The sequence below is a fragment of the Nycticebus coucang genome, chromosome 15, assembly GCF_027406575.1.
Source record: "Nycticebus coucang isolate mNycCou1 chromosome 15, mNycCou1.pri, whole genome shotgun sequence".
NCBI classification, from domain to species: domain Eukaryota; kingdom Metazoa; phylum Chordata; class Mammalia; order Primates; family Lorisidae; genus Nycticebus; species Nycticebus coucang.
The window spans coordinates 82,590,687-82,608,873 of record NC_069794.1 but is presented as its reverse complement, the minus strand read 5'-3'; the positions used below and the strand labels follow the sequence as shown (position 1 = coordinate 82,608,873).

At 37.9% G+C, this 18,187-nt stretch overlaps 1 protein-coding gene across 1 annotated transcript in view; it reads right to left on the bottom strand.

Moving 5' to 3' along the window:
• Positions 1-11,780, bottom strand: part of RXFP2 (relaxin family peptide receptor 2) — a 65,903-nt gene extending 54,123 nt beyond the window's left edge. Inside the window, exon 1 of the mRNA XM_053563707.1 lies at positions 11,624-11,780. Coding sequence (XP_053419682.1) covers positions 11,624-11,666 — 43 coding nt within the window. The 5' untranslated portion in view covers positions 11,667-11,780. The remainder of the gene's footprint in view (positions 1-11,623) is intronic.
• Between the last annotated feature and the right edge of the window lie 6,407 nt (positions 11,781-18,187).

The following is an 18,187-nucleotide window of genomic DNA, read 5'->3' as shown; positions in this document are numbered from 1 at the left end:
CACCACTTATGCTGGTGAAAGCTCCTTGGAACTCTATATGTAGATTTTTTGCAGAAAATTTCTCCCTCTTCTGATGATTGACAGATGTGGGGACGTGATGCCTAAGCTTGTGGAACAGAGTGTAGTAAGCACAATACGTTTTATTTTAAATTGGTTAAAAAAAGAAAAAAGAGAGAGAATTTCAAATTGCCAACCTCATTCATTCTCAGCAGGATGGATTTTAGTCCCACATCCCCCTTGCTTGGGTGACTTTTCTATGGGTCACAAACTGAGTTCTATGGCCCTTGATGCATTATAAGAGATTGAAGGAAACAAGGAAGACGTCTCTGAAAAAGTATTTCTTCTGCTGAAGAGTAAACTGCCTAAACTTTTAAAGATGCATTCTTTTAGGTTAAAATCTTACGTTTTAGGCTCGGTGCCCATAGCACAGTGGTTACAGCACCAGCCACATACACAGAGGCTGTCAGGTTCGAACCCGGCCTGGGCCAGCTAAACAATAATGACAACTGCAATTAAAAAATAGCTGGGAATTGTAGTGGCCACCTGTCGTCCCAGCTACGTGGGAGGCTGAGGCAAGAGAATCGCTTAAGCCCAAGAGTTTGAGGTTGCTGTGAGCTGTGATGTCACAGCACTCTACTGAGGGTGACATAATGAGACACTGTCTCAAAAAAAAATCTTATCTTTTAGTATATAAATATCCATCTTATTCTGCATGGTTAGAGAGACTACCTTCTTCCTAAAACCTGCCTGAGGATGGTGAACTCAGAGTGTGGACAAAAGGTGGGTGGGTGAAGGGAAGAAGATTGTGGAAGGGTGACTGTGGAGCAGACAGACTAGGTAAACCCTAATGGAACTTGGCCCAGAAAACCTGGAATGGAGAGAAAGTGATACCTTTATTTATTCTTTATTTATTGGCTTTTCTCTTCTAATCCCTGTCTGATCCATTGACTGCTCTGCCTCCAGGAACTCTCACTATTCCTGAGGTTTTCCAAGACTCCCCTGACCCTATGCACACAAGCAGAGGCTCACAGATTTGTGCAGACTCACAGCTGCTTGTCAACACAGCTTCACTCTCCTTGTTTTGCTCTTCTTTCCAAAGGAGGTGGGGCAGGAGTTGTCAGAGAACCCCCCCCACCCCACCCCCACACACACATTCACACTCACTGGTTCCAGAGACCCTCATGGGTCTTGGGAGTCTGGAAGCTTGTCCGGGAGCCTGCATGGCCTGGATTTCCCTAACCCAATCTCTGTAGAGTGATTGGGGTAGGACTTGGGATGTATGGGAGGGCAGCTTGGCTCTAGAAGGTTCAGGAGCCTCATCCCAGTCTTGAGGCAGATAATTATAAACATTTAGAGCTGAGTAAAATCCTAGAAGAAGCTGGTTGGAATTGGTCCACTTCAGACTTTCTTTCACCATGGTTGAGGCCCAATCCCAGACGGGCCCAATCTGAGCTCATGCCAAACGGAGGCTCCTTCCAACAGACCCTACACAGGTCCCCTCCAGCCATGGTGTAGGGAGCCAGAGTAGAAAATGTTACCCTGAAGACAAAGCTTCCATCGACTTAAACTTTTTTTTCAACTTAAATTTTTTTTAATTAAAAAATTATTTTATTTCATTTTATTTTGTGAGTCAGTCTCTCTCTGTCACCCAGGCTAGAGTATAGTGGCATAGTCATAGCTCACTGCAACCTCAAACTCCTGGGCTCCAGCAATCCTCCTTCCTTAGCCTCCCAAGTAACTAGGACTACAAATGCACACTAATTTTTTGTAGAGACAGGGTGTGTTACCCAGGCTGGTCTTGAACTCCTGGCTTCAAGCAATCTCCTGCCTTAGTCTCTCAAAGTGCTGGGATTACACCCAGACTCAATTTACAAATTTACCTATGTCCAAAACTGCCACATGTGTCAGGCAGGACAAACCTTGCACAAGTGTGGGGCACTGTTCATAGACGCTGCTCATGCAGAGCCTAATGGAGACTGCACAGTCCTATACCAAGGCCTCAGACGCTTCTTTAAGGATGGACAAAGGATGAAGGTGTTCCTTCTCGTCCACGGAAAAGCCTTCCATCTATGTCCTGTACTCCACTTGACCTCATTTTCTCAGACTCATTTTTCATTAATAATTTCTTTTCTTTCCTATATTGGCAACATCTCTTTCTCTCTTCTGTATTTGTTAACAGTAATCTTATTCAATCAGCTCTCCTAACAAAACAATCAAATAAACCCATCTGCCAAGCTGAGTCCCTAGGTAACTAACCACGCATCTCTCAGAAGTACCATAGAGTCGATGCCCTTTCATTCTGAAACCCAGAGCTTCCAGTCTTGGCCTTGCTTCTGCAGTGAAATTCTTCTCACCAGAATCATGAGCACCCTTTTGGTTACTAAATCTAACGTGTATTTTTTGGTCCTTTTCCTACATGGTTTCCTGCAGCATTTGGCTCATTTGAGCGTGTTCACCGGGTTGGAAGGTTTCTTCCTACGTCTTTGTGCTGTCTCACCGCCCTCGTTTACTTCCTCCTCATTTCCTAACAGTTTCTTTCTCCCTCTTCATGTCAATCCCCCGAATGTCACTGAGAGGGATTTCTCTGTTTTGCATTTCTTAGACCAATAAAAGGAATCTAGGAATTTAGAAGGATCTGCAAAAACTTGCTAATATTTTAGTTTGTCAAATAAGGATATGTTTAAAATTCTCCCCTAAATTGCCATTTACTTTAATATTGATTTATAAAAAACATAGTGAAGCATTAGAGAGAACATATCGACAGGAAGAAAAGACAATCCTTTCAAAGGAATACATGTAGCTTTATGAAAAACTCGCTAGCTGATGTATGCGCTTGGTCTGCTGAGACTTTTCTTCCTGACAGCACTGGTCTGGAACAGTGTTTGGAACCATGTGTGAGAAAATGGGATCTGGCAGTGGAACCAGAATTCTTCAGGGAGGCGAGCCCTCTGCTCTCTGACTCGGAAATATTTCTTCCCAGTTTTGCCACTTGTCTTTAACTTTGCTCAGGAGAGGCTCCAGAGATGAAATGGAGCCTTATGGCTCAGATCCTGACTTTAAAATAATTATACACCCATGTACAATACAGACAAGAGCTATCTGGAAAGTATCCAGCCATTCATAATAAATACTATTTTCATAGTACATGGCTGGATACTTTCTGGACAGCCCTTGCACGTTTAAAGAAACTTGACTTATATCCCCCAAATGGATGAAAATAAAAAAAACTATGCAAAATAAAAATAGAAGGCAACTCATTTGATTTAACTAAGGGTATCTATAAAAACACACAGCATATAATATACTCAATAGTGAGTTTTTGGAGGCTTTCCCTTTGGCATCAGCCACGGGACAATGACGTCCACTGTTACTGTATCTATTCAATATTATACTGAAGGATTTAGCCAATGCAGTTCATCAAGGAAAGTAAATCAATGGTATAAATACTGGGAGAGAAGAAATAAAACGGTAATTATTCATCACTGGTATGACTATGACCATAAAAATATCCAAAATAATAAATTATTAGTGTTAATGAGTTTAGCAAGGCTTCTGCAAAGTTAGTTGTAGTTTTGTATATCAGCCACAAACAATTAGAAAGTGAGATGCTTGGAAACACACCATTTGCTGTACCATCTACAGTGCTATATATTCAGGCATAAACCTAGCAAAAAATGTACACAATATTTATGTAAAAAGGATGGAGGCTTTAAATCTTTTGCATTAAACTGGATGGAAGTGGAACACTTCCATCTTCTTAGTAAAGCATCACAAGAATGGAGAAGCAAGAATCCTATATACTCAATTCTGATATGAGGACAACTGATGACCTACTACACGGAGGAGGATGGGGGAAGGGTAAGGAAGGGATGGGGAAGGAGGGTTGAGGGGGTCACGGGTGTGACACGCCTCTTGGGGATGGGACACAATTACAGGAAGGACTTTACCTAACAAATGCAATCAGTGTAACCTGGTTCTTTGTACCCTCAATGAATCCCCAACAATTAAAAAAAAAAAGTATATACTATTATTGAGAGACAAAAAAGACCTAAATAAATGAAAGACTAAATATTTTAAAGATGTTAATTCTTCCCCCAAATTGATCTAGACTAAAGCAATCTCAATTAGAATCCTAGGGGTTATGGAGAAGTGGATTCTCACAGCAACCCGAAATGCAAAAGGACATGAAGAGCCAGGGCAGCCTGAGGAGGAAGACAAGGTGAGGGGACCTGTTACCTGTGCAGCAAGACTCCCTATATTGGCACGAGAATTCAAGCAGCGTGTTACTGGTGCAAAGACGAATAGAATAGAATATAAAGTTTGGGAAAAGACAGACCCATGACAGAGTAGTGTGGGGAGGTGATAGTCGATTCCAGGTGGATACGAAAGATGAAAAAATAGGGTGTCTGAAGAATAATGTAAGAGAAAATCTTTGTGACCATGGCATAGAGATCTTCAGAAGAATATAAAAAAGAAAAACCAAACAAAAGCACTAAACATGAAAGAAAAGATATCTAAATTAGAATATATTAAAATCTAGAACTTCTGTTTTTTAGAAAAGGTAAACACTAAGAGAGTGTAGAGGCAAGCTGCAGAGGAGGAGATATTTGCAAAGGGCCTGTAATTAGAACACACACAGACATCCTACAAATCAATAGGGAAAAGATGACAAGTAGAAAAATGGGCAAGAGACTTGAACAGGTCCTGAATGAAAGAGTACATGCAAACGGCTAAAAACATCTGAAAAGGTATTACATCTCATTTATAATCAGGGAAATACAAATTAAAACCATAACAAGATGCCATTACAGATTACTAGAATGGGTATAATTTAAAAATTAAAAAAAAACAAACCCAATATTATACCATTTGGTGAAGACGTGAAGCTATCCACTGGTGGGAATGCTAATTGGAGCAGCTGCTTTGCAAAGCCGGTTGTGGTCCTCTACTCAACCTGAAGCTTTGCAAACCCTATGAGTCAGCAGTTTTACTTCTAGGTACAAGCCCATTGAAACACATGGACATATGGCTCCAAGAGACTCATACCAGAAGGTTCACAGAGGCATTATTCACAGTAGCCCCAGACTGGAGACAATGCAAAATGTCCTTGAAAATTAAAATGGTTAAAGTTGTATTCATGTTCCTCAAGGAAAAGATATAGTCTTGAAGATGAAAAACTAATGCCTGCAAAGTGATTTCAGATCAGGTACAACCAGCGGATAGTTCTCCATTACTTTTTACAATTAGCTTGTATTTAGTTAGGAAAACATTTCTGGCATTCCTGATTTTAAAATAATCAGATACTGAAATTTTAACATATGCTTTTCTGAATCTTTTCCTCCTTTCCCACTTCCTCTTTGATATTCAACTCAGAAGTCATTTCTGTGAAAACCTTACTGACACCTTCCAAGACCACAGTAGAATACAAAATTTCTCTAATCCGACCCCAACCATCTTGCATATTACTGTATTGTAGCATTTATGGCTCTTTAATAATTATAGATTTTTTCTTTTTTTTCCCACAGTTCATTGTATCCCATCTAATGGAAATAAATTTATTTTATAAATTTTGATTTTCCCAGTGGCTAGAAAAGTTCTCAGTTCTTAGCATGCAGCAGATGCCTCAAAAATTGTTGTCTAAATTTAATTAAAATTTTCAGGAATAGCAATGTTGATTGTATAAGTGAGCCGAAAGTCCATGTCAGAAGCTTAGGCCACACTTGGACATATACCTGTTGACCATGACGTCAATGTGTGCTAAGTGCATGTAGAAGCTTTATACTCATTTTCCTTTTTTTCATTTGTCTCACATCAGTACATCAGGTTTGTTTTTTTTTTTTTTTTTAATATTGACATTTTTGCTTGAAGCCAGCTACTATGGAAGAGGAGAGGTGGCTAGGCCTCTCCTAATTTTCCAGGGAACTCTATGTAGGTTTGGGTAGCATGACTCACATTAGTATGACAACCAGGTCATAGCATGGCACATTTCATAATACTTTATTCTTTAAAAAACTTATAATTCACATGCATAATGGGCAAAAATAACATAGCATTTGTGAAGCCCTCTTCTCTTAGGAAGGGTAACTTATTTTTCCAAGTAGATTATTTTAGCTTTACTTATTACAGTAAGAGCAGCAATTTAAAATGGGAAACAAGAAATAGCCATGAAGGAAATGGCTTCAAATAAGGGAACAGGGTTTTCCAGTAGCATTCAGCATAGATTAGTATCTTTTTCCTGCCTATAAGGAAGTTTACATAAAGACCATCATCTCACCCTCAGATAGAATTTGAGGCATTAAAGGAATATTTTTTTGCAGTGGCCCTCAAGGCAGAATGGATAAGAATCTATAACTTTTAAATTTCTTATATATCATAAATTACCATAAAAGGAAATTAGGAGTAGAGATATCCACAGTAATAAATATACAGTTTTTAGCAGATGTGGTTGAAATAGAATGTCCTAGGCAAAGCATGACTCAGAGAGAGACAGAGAGACAGGCAATGATCAGTACAATGTCCACTGGCTGATGGATAATGACAAATGGACAATGAAAGCTGTGTAATAAATGACTGAATCAGAAGAGATTCTTCCCTGGCTGTTTGTGTTATGGGTTTATTAATTTACCCTAAAGGCAGGAGTGGTAATTAACATTAAGACTGATCTATAGGTAAATTTGCACAATAATAATAGTTTGGGAATTATACTATCCATAAAGTATCTGTATACTGATTATTAAACAATGTAGGTTTGGCAAGTTCTTTGCCAAATACTTAATTTTCTCCTATAGCCCCCAAATTTAAAACACCTTTTCTTTTTTTTTTTTTTTTGTAGAGACAGAGTCTCACTGTACCGCCCTTGGTAGAGTGCTGTGGCATCACACGGCTCACAGCAACCTCTAATTCTTGGGCTTACGCGATTCTCTTGCCTCAGCCTCCCAAGCAGCTGTGACTACAGGCGCCCACCACAACGCCTGGCTATTTTTTTGTTGCAGTTTGTCCAGGGCTGGGTTTGAACCCGCCACCCTCGGCATATGGGGCCGGCGCCCTACTCACTGAGCCACAGGTGCCGCCCTAAAACACCTTTTCAAGTAGAATTAATGTGTTAAAAAATCCAGATGAACTCACCTAGCAGTCCGGGTACACATAAAGAATATAACAACAACAAAAATGCCTCTGTGTATTTTGATATGCTAACTACAATACCAGTTTTTCCAGAGGTGTGATCTCTGGAGTGCCTAAGGTCATCAAATCACCTGGGGGCTTCCTAATGGCAGAGTCCCCGCCTTAGACCTAAGGAATCTTCAGGGGCTAAATTTCTGGGACCTGTTTCTTTAATGTCATTACAAATGGTTCTTAGAATCTTGATAATTGTAGATAAAGTGAGAGGTTATTTGCCAAAGGCCAAACTCCAGTAAGAATCTGGGCTGTGCCCTGAACATGGGTCTGCTGACCCCAAATCACACATGGTTATTCTGCTGCCTCTCCTATCCTCAGCTCTTACCGTCTGGTTACCACTTTATTTTCTGAGTCAACATCTCTGAAGGATATGCCCACCCACCTCTAATCTCTGAGAAAGCGCCGTCTGAAGGGAAAAGCCACCTTCTTTACTGAACTTCTGGATCAGGATCATCTACTGTGAGCAAATCCTCAGTATCCTCTTCCCGCATATTCTCTTCCACAGACAAAGAAAAAATTGATACTACATTTTTTTTTCATGAAAACATTTAGGATGTAGGAGAGAAAAGTCTCCATAGAACATGACTAGAGAAGTAAAAGACTGTTTTGACAGGAGCTCAAGTCACTGGGTCTGCAGGGAGCTGGATAGAAGGAGAATTAGAGTTGGGTTTGGTGCAGCCCCATGGGAAGGGGCTGGGATCTGCGTGAAGCAGAGCACTGGGACCAAGCCCCTGACAGTGGATGCGGGATGGACCAGCTTGGGGTTAGTATGGATCAGTATCACTTTAGCAGAGACACATTGGAGATACACGATGCCAAATTTATAACTTCTTTAATTTTAGAAAGTTAATACAATGCATAATGCTACAAATTATATAACATTTCCAACTAGGTCTGGGGCAAAATCCTTCTAGCCAATTCCGACCAGATTCTGTAGACAAAAGTGATCAACTTCTCAGTTTTTCAGAGCTTTCTGAATTTCAGAATTGTAGACAAATCACTGTGGACCTAGAAAAAGGGAGCAGCCAGTATTGAAATGTTAAGGTACAATACTGTTTGGTTGTGTTGGGCACGTGTTACAGCAATCTGAGCAATGGATTTGTGACCTGGGCCAGGAGATGACAGGGACGGAAACAAATAAGAGGAAGGGGGTGAGGGTCCAAAAAGGGGAGACAAGGAAGATTCGGCAAATGCCTGGAGGAAAAGTGCAGCAAAGAAAGGAGGTGATTGGAGGTGAGGCGTGCTTGAGGGAAGGCAAATTGAAGGATTGTATATTCTAGAGGGGACCAAAAAAGAGATAGGAATGATCAGGATGGAGAAGATGGGGGAATCAGAGCCTGGGCTGTAGCAAAACAAAGGCAGCGCTGGAGAAGGTGACAGCTCAGAGGGGAAGATTTCCAAGGCAGGGAAACCATGCAGAGGAAGAAGGGAATGGGAAGGTGAGATGGAGATAAACATGGAGGGGGGAGAAAATACCAGGACAGCCAAGGGGGGGAGGAGCTGGGGGAGAGGAGGAGAAAGACATGAACAGACAGAGAGGAAGGGGGCCAAGGCGGAAGAACAGAGCGGAAGGAGAAGGCTGGAATTGCACCACACACCTTGAATGTATTTTAAAGGTTTGTTCTCACTTGTTATTAAGCGAATTTTTCAATTGCAATTCTTACATGGTTTTAAAACATTCAAAAGTCTGTTTACCACGAGTTCCAAATTAATTGTTTTATTTTGGGGTTGGGGACACTTTCCTGGTAGCAACATTGAAGCTTCAGCACAAACCGTTTTTTAAGTACAGGCTGAATACATACACGTACAGGGGTGAGAAATTGATGCAAGATGAATAAAGCGTACGAGACAAGACTTTTAAAAAAAAGATAAGTATGCCTCTAATTCTACAATTGTTTCTCACGTAAAACAGGAACATTCATTTTTCTTGATGAACATTAATTTGTGTATTTACCAAATAAGTAAATCAAACCATTTTGGTTTCTCAACTATTACAGATACATACTCCTAGAAGCTCTGTGCAACTATCTTTGTGTAACTATTTATACAAAATCAGTCTTTGCGAATTGAATTTTATTTTGGGTTTCTATTTTCCAGGATTAAAGTGGGTCATTTCTCCATATCAACTTAGTGGAGAGCAGCACCCCAATTTCATCCTAAAATTCAAGTGGTGGTCAATTTTGTCACTTCAAGTAAGAGGCCTTAAAACTATTTTATTACATCTGGTCACATTTTTCCGCAGTAAGATGAATACATGAGTAAACATCTGTTGTCTGATGTATTTACTTGGTGAAGATAAAGAATCTCTCAAAGTTTTAACCCCTGGGGTCGGATCTTATCCCCTCTCCCTCAGAGCAGGCTCCGTTCAGCCCTCGAGCAGGCGAGCCCTTAGCATGACCGGCCTGAAATGTAATTGATTTTCACAGCTGCCTGCAGCAGGGACGTACAGGTGTGAAATTAAAATGCAGTTGGAAAACCTTTTCTCAAATGGCAGTCAAGTTAAGCTAACACCCTTACAAAAGGACCGTCGAAGTCGTGCCTTGAACTTGGCCGTTAGGGGGCAGTCAAGTACTGCTCACCTCGAAACGCCGCTCAGGCACGGCTTCTAACGACCGCACTTTTTGGAAGTTAAACTAATTATTAAAATAAGTAACAACTGGTAGCTCTCAAGTAGCATCCTCAACACTTCGTGCTTTTAATTTCATGTTTAAGCCCATATTAATATACGTAGTCAATAAATTAATGATAAAATGTATGTAAAAATAGTAAGACATGTTACCTGTGGTTGTGTATTAGAGTTTGCAGCTTAATACAGACCTTAGGCACTCCAGGGTGATAATAGCCAGAAGAGACAAGGCAATCTTATAATTTCTAACTTTTCATTTGCTGTATTTGGCCTAAGAATCTATCACAAATAATTACTTAAATTTAAAAAGCTATCTTTACCCTTACGTTATTCTAAATGACCTTTGTTTAGTTACTATAAAGAGCCTTACTATTTTAACTGTCTATAATTTTATTGTGAAAAAGAAAGTTTTTAAATTATATGACAAATGCTTATTATTTTTATAGATAGGAGTCAAATATTAATGTATTGATCAATGTCTTTGAAAATAAATTATTTCAAACTTGAAGATTTAAATTAGCAGCCAAAAGTAATGTAAAATTAGAGAGTAAAAATGGGGACGAATAATGAGCTGATAAACATTTAGTAGGTTAGTACCAAAGATTTTAAATAGGCATTTACTTAGAAATAAAAATCAAACAAAAATTATCTCTTTGGAATTTCTTTTCTTTTTAGTTTAAAGGATGCCACTACAAATGGTAAATCATAAAACTTTTTTAAAGTAATGGATGTTTTCAAATTTTAGAATAGGTTTAAGAAAAATCAATGAAACGCATTTTCATGAGTAAAAGCACTGATACAGTGAAATTGGTTAATTATAGTTACAGTCCTGTACATTAAAGAATTTTTTTAAGGGCACAAATGACCTCTATGACACATCTTAATTTCAAGAACCTACTTTGTAACTATTCTTAAAAATCTTATAAAACTGAACATTCCAAATATAAATGGACATGAACTTCTGAGGTAAGACCCTAAATGAGGGACATGGACTGCTTCCCACCACTGTATTGCAGGCAAGGTGAGTTCACAAAGAGTTTCCCTGGCTTTTCACGTAAAAGAGATGAAAATACAAAATAAAAATTATGCTGTGTGTATGAGGGTAACATTTTAAAATAATTTGAAATGTCTTAGTATCATTTTAAATTCAAAATGAAATTTGACAGTTTAAAAATCTTTATCTTTTATTTGTTAGCAGTTTTAAAATAAAAATGTGACTGACTTGAAAATGAACAGTTTGCCTGAAATTAGGATTTCCACAAATTAAAAACAAAAAGAAAATTACCTAAGGGGATGTACTTTTGTAGATTTTTTATAACTTTATTGTAGACAGATTTACTGTTAGGGAGAAATACTGTTTTTTAAATTAGTGTGTGACTTTGGAAATCTCAGTCTAACTGTATTTAACAATGAAGCATAGTTACTAACAATTATATAAATATTATGGACATATTTCAACAGAATGAAATTTCACAAAACACAATTGTAATTTATTCATTTGTCATACCACTTTTTTTACTTGTCATAACTCTTAAATAGTAAAAGACTTCATTGTAATTGATATAGTCAACAGTATTTTTAAAACGTATCTTATCTGCAGCCTTAATAACAAAGAAAGACATGTTTCCACGAAATTTTTGTTGCCTCTAAAAATCAAGAGGCTGTATGGGACCTTAGCAATTAATATAATGACAAGGACAAGGCACATTCGATCTGCTTTTCAAACAGTGCAATGAATCTACTACAAACACGGTGGAACGAAACAGAAATTTTGTATTCTTTGGGAATTGCAATTTTAAAGCAAGAAAGCAGCAGCCTTACCTTTGACATCTATCAGAACGAGGAAGTGAAGTAGAAGGAACATTGCAATCAATCTGAGGCTGAAGAGATGCTTAATACCAGGAAAATAACAACAGGTTTGCAGCGTGGCGTTATTAGATGCGTCCTCCTCGTACCTCAGAAGGAGTTCTGATCTAGTAACTTCGGTGCCTCCCATGTGTCTGAGCATGCTCACAGCTGGACCTTCACTGGCACGAGGGGAGACGGACTCTTGTCACCATGCAGCCTGCCTTTTTTGTTCTTTCTTTTCTGTCTCATTTTATGTTATATCTGCAGTTGTGGTCCTCACCATTAATTCATTCCTGTAAGACGACCATTGGTAGAGAAGAAACATTTTCTAATCACTTAAAATGTGTTATCCTCAAAGCACATAACCAATCTGCTCTTCTTTAAATCCAGACATATATATTTACATAGAAGTTCCTAAATATAAAGAGGTATAGATTTACACGGAGCAGGCTAGGAAATGCTTCACATGTTGCATATTTTCATGCAATAAGCAAAAGACAAAAAGCTACTTACGGACAGATGCACGAACAACACCCGCCTCTGCTCGAATCCACTGAAATGTTTTCAAATGAGACCTAGAAAGATAACCATGAAAATATATGGCCTTGTGTTAAATAATTATTTATTGCGGAGTATTTACACACTATTTTGAACTTCACCCTCATAACCATATTATTTGTCTTGAAGTGGATAATTTTATTCTTGGTTTCAGTTCTGTGCTGCATGTCTATTAGAAACTGTTCATTATAATTTAGTTCTTACTAGCCTGGAAGCAGCTTCCTAAATAGTATGGTTAATACACAAAGTCTAGAAAGGGTCTTTTGGTTCTAGGATTCTGTGGGTCCGAGTATAAACATAAAGACTTTTCCAAAAAGACATTGTAGAATTTCCTCGTCTGAGTATATATTTTACTAACTGGTAACTGTGTAGAAAACAGTTTGTAGCCCAGATTTGGACAGAGGATTTTGTACCTGAAAGATACCAATTCTGTTATACGTTCTTATTAACTGTGTTTGAACAACACTGTTTGAAAAACTATCTTGCGATCGTCATCCCAAATCATAAAAGATGCAGGTGTTGTGGTTCTTTCTTTGATTCCAACTTTGATGGAATAAGGATTCAAACGGAATTTGAAATAAAAATATTTTATTTATCACATGATTTAGTTCTGTCCTCTTTTCAGAAGTGAGTTAAATTCCCTTAGACACCTTCCAGATACATTTAGATGTTTTCTCATCTGATCTTTCAAACCAAAAGCAACAAAGAAAATAAAGTGAATGACGAAAAAATAATACTTCAAGATCCTTTCTAACATTTTCAAGCATCTTTTCTTCCTTAACTAATCTCCAGGTCTTTTTAGATAAAAATCGCCCCTTTATTCACTTAAAAAATTCAGAAATAATTAGTTTTGCTTATATTTTGTGTTCTGCTGCCAAGATGATGGATGCTAGTTTCTGTTACTGAAATGCTGAACATGAATTTTTAGGTGCAGTTAATTACCATGAATTGTCCATCACAGCTCATGCAGTTTAAATATATTTTTCATGAAAATGCAGTTTTTGGAGAGAGAAGAAATGTCAAGATTTTAAAGAACTCAGCTTAGACTTCATGAATATTAAGCCTTAGCAATAGATTTAAATTGCTAAAAACCTGACCCATTATCCCTCCCTGTTTGGTTTTTCAATGTTAATCTTTGAAATATTAACACAAAAGTTCAGAACTCAATAATTATAAATAATGGTTAAGAAGATCTTTGACTCGTTGAATTTTAAAGGTGGAAAGTGCAAGTATTGAAATTCCATTTCAGTTAATATGTTTTAACTTTCATTTTGGCTGAAATGTACACAGGGATATATTGTATATGTTTAAATAAGGGTGAATGAATTTACTCTCTTCTTAGAGACACGGTTGGTCAGGAGGCTCCAGAGATGTCTTACGCAGAGCTGAAATGGCAGACTTATGCAAACAGATCCATCCCTGGATGTGAACTCAAAATTGCACACATGATTTTATTGATCTTTGCCTCAATGAACTCACTTCTTTATTTCAATCTTCTGTGGGTAGCACCCATACTTTTGGCAATAATACTGTAAAACCTCATATAACTATGTATGTTGTGTGACTACATAACACAATTCAATATAATTCTGGCTAATTCAAAGGTGGTTATTACTAAAAGTACTAATGAACTAGTTTTTGTGTGTGCAGGGAAGGAGCAGGCATTCTAATAGTTTCTACTGTAATCTTCACGTGCATCTTAGAAGCCATTGTCAAATACAAAGTGTTTAAATCAAGAACATAATTTATTTTAATATGGCCAGAAAACCCTGATTTTCAGACATTTTCAGAATTGTGTGATGGTTTTTATATAGCTATAATTTGCTATCTTGCCAAATTCACATTTTCAATCAAGATATTTACTAAATACCAGCTATAATTAATGATAATAGAGCCTTGTAAATACCTCTCACTTCCACAGATAGTCATTTATTCACAAAACCTGATTCATTAGCAGTTTAATCTCACTTTCTGTTTTGTAGAAAAAGGACCTTCAATGAATGGGATGGTCAATGAATAAATTTTATTAATAGATAAGATTTTTCTTCAAAAAGGTAAATTGTAGAATAACAATATTGGAATTTCAAGCTCATGATAGCAGACCAACAATGGCAGTGTTCACTTGAATAGTCTCTTTATCATAAATCAGGTAGTAAAACCTTAGCAATTCGGCCATACTAAGTTATGTGATTATAAGTATTTATGATTATAATTCTAGGTTAGCCTTTACATATGAGTTTGTAGCATTAAGTCATCACTCAATAAGATTGATATTTTGAGTAACCCTTTTAGCAGTAGTAAGAGATTTATTTGTACCCTGTAGGCTAGGCAGAACAAACTGAACTGAATCCCATGATCATATCAGCATAGTATGTCCATCAATTTAACAAACAAGTCCTGGCATCGGATCCATTCTGATCAAGAAAGTAGAAGTTAATCCATTCCTGGGTTGGTGGACATTTAGGCTGTTTCCACATTTTAGCGATTGTAAATTGAGCTGCAATAAACAGTCTAGTACAAGTGTCCTTATGATAAAAGGATTTTTTTCCTTCTGGGTAGATGCCCAGTAATGGGATTGCAGGATAAAATGGGAGGTCTAGCTTGAGTGCTTTGAGGTTTTTCCATACTTCCTTCCAGAAAGGTTGTACAAGCTGTGGTATATGTATACCATGGAATACTATTCAGCTATTTAAAAAAATGGAGACTTTACATCCTTTGTATTAACCTGGATGGAAGTGGAAGACATTATTCTTAGTAAAGCATCACAAGAATGGAGAAGCATGAATCCTATGTACTCAATTTTGATATGAGGACAATTAATGACAATTAAGGTCATGGCAGGGAAGGAAAAGCAGAGAGAGGGAAGGAGGGAGAGGGGTGGGGCCTTGGTGTGTGCCACACCTTCTGGGAGCAAGACATGATTGCAAGAGGGACTTTACCTAACAAATGCAATCAGTGTAACCTGGCTTATTGTACCCTCAATGAATCCCCAACAATAAAAAAAAAAAAAAAGTAGAAGTTAAGTGTTCTAATTCTGATGTACTATTTTTAAAATAGTTTAAGTCATGCTCCATTATTCTGGGAATTTCAACTCTTGGCAAGTTCAGCTATTAGGAGCATAGTCACAAACTCCGAGTAAAAACTACCATGGGGACATGCACTGCTGACGGCACAGTTGAATAGACTCTGAAAGGACTTCTTGCTTGAGAATAATATAATAGCTCCTGCATAGTTTTTGCTGCATTTCTGGAGTCTTCAAAATGGGAAGCATCAGTCTAAAGGAAAAACACAAGACAAAGCAAAAACCAAATACTGAAAGTGCAATGGAGCATAGTAAACAAATAAATGTAAAAGGCAAGTTTGCCTTGCAAACAAATGCAGATATCAGCACTGCACCTTTCACGCCAAGCCTCAAGTCGGTGGCAAAGTCTGAGAGCTGAGCCTGAGCCTCCTAAGAAGAGCAAATTGAAGATTAGGAAAGGCGGTGCTCCTTAGCACCACTGCAAAAGAAATATAAACCCTGTAAATGAAATATCCTCAATTTAGACCCCTGGATTTTACCCAGGTTAACATCAACCAACGCTTAGCTCATTATCAAAGCTCAGCCAACCACACATGGGTGAAAGTCAAAAGAAACAAAAGCAATAGATTTAGAACCCCAAGCGCTTCAAATGTTGAAATTATAAGTTATGAAAGACAAAATACGTAAAGAAACACTGAAAACATGAGAATGAGTAAGAAATTAGAAACCATCAAAAAAAAATAAGAAACCATCAATAAGAAATCAAAAATTTTCAGAAATGAACAATATATTTTTAGAACTTAAAAACTCAATGAGTAGGCTAAATAGCTGTCAAGACATAGTTGAGAAAGTAAATTGCAAATTAGAATAAAGGGGAGAAGAAATTACCCAGAAGTATAGATTAAAAAAAAAAAAAAAAAGAGATTGGAAGAAAAGCGTGAAAAGTTTCAATAGATAATTATTAGAGTCCCTATAGCAGAGACTAGTGAGAATGAAGAGGAGAAAATATCTGAGGAGATAATGACTGATAATTTTCTAGAACTAATAAAATACAAGAATTTTTAGATATTTTTCTGCCTAGTAGAACAACTTCTACTAGGCAGAAAAAATAAAAATAAATCCAGATCGGAGGCGGAGCAAGATGGCAGCCGATAACAGCTTCCTTGCATCTGGGCACCGTGAGTCTGGGGAGATAGGACTCCAGGCATCTCTGGCTGGTGGGATCTGCCTATCATCACCCCTGAGAGGATACAGGGAGTCAGCGAGAGACTTCTGGACCCCAAGAGGAGGACTAAAACAGTGTAAAACTGGCAAGTGGTCGCATGTGTTCAATCCATCTAAACCCGCCCGCAACTTCCACAGGCATGAGAACTTAAAGAGCAAGAGGAAGTGAAAGGAAAATTAGGGCAAGGAAACAGATAAAAGAAATCACCCATGAGGAAGAATCAGCAGAAAACTCCAGGCAACATGAAGAACCACTCCAGAACAACCCTGCCAAGGGACCATGAGGTAGCTACTGCAGAGGATTCCACCTATACAGAAATGTTAGGAATGACAGAAAGGGAATTTAGAATACACATGTTGAAAAGAATGAAAGAAATGATGGAAACAATGAAGGAAATTGCTAATAAAGTGGAAAATAACCAAAAGGAAATCCAAAAACAGAATCAAATCAGAGATGAACGATATGAAGAATATAAAAAGGATATAGCAGAGCTGAAGGAAATGAAACAGTCAATCAGGGAACTTAAAGATGCAATGGAAAGTATCAGCAACAGGTTAAACCATGCAGAAGAAAGAATTTCAGAGGTAGAAGACAAAGTTTTTGAGATAACTCAGATAGTAAAAGAGGCAGAAAAGAAGAGAGAGAAAGCAGAACGTTCCCTGTCAGAATTATGGGACTTTATGAAGCTTTCCAACATACGAGTTATAGGAATTCCAGAAGGGGAAGAAGAATGCCCCAGAGGAATGGAAGCTATACTAGAGAATATTATAAAAGAAAATTTCCCAAATATCACCAAAGATTCTGACACACTGCTTTCAGAGGGCTATTGGACCCCAGGTCGCCTCAACTCTAAGCGAGCTTCTCCAAGACACATTGTGATGAACCTGTCCAAAGTCAAGACAAAAGAAAAGATTCTGCAACCTGCCAGGAGTAAGTGCCAGTTGACCTACAGGGGCAAATCCATCAGAGTGACCACAGACTTCTCTAATGAAACTTTCCAAGCAAGAAGACAATGGTCCTCTACCTTTAATCTACTTACACAGAACAATTTCCAGCCCAGAATTCTGTACCCCGCTAAGCTAAGCTTCAAAATTGATGGAGAAATCAAATCATTTACGGACATACAAACATTGAGGAAATTCGCCACAACAAGACCAGCTCTACAGGAAATACTTCAACCTGTTCTGCACACTGACCACCACAATGGATCAGCAGCAAAGTAAGAACTCAGAAATTAAAGGACAGAACCAAACCTCCACACTGATGCAAAAGATAAAACTAAGCAATGGACTCTCACCAAATAAGACGAATAGAATACTACCACACTTATCAATTATCTCAATAAATGTTAATGGCTTGAATTCCCCACTGAAGAGACATAGATTGGTTGACTGGATTAAAAAACACAAGCCATCCATTTGCTGTCTGCAAGAAACACACCTGGCTTCAAAAGACAAATTAAAGCTCTGAGTCAAGGGTTGGAAGACAATTTTTCAGGCAAATGGAATTCAGAAGAAAAGAGGAGTTGCAATCTTATTTTCAGATACATGTGGATTTAAAGCAACTAAAGTCAAAAAAGACAAAGATGGTCACTTTATATTGGTCAAGGGAAAAATACAACAAGAAGACATTTCAATTCTAAATATCTATGCACCCAATTTAAATGCTCCCAGATTCTTGAAACAGACCTTACTCAGTCTGAGCAATATGATATCTGATAATACCATACTAA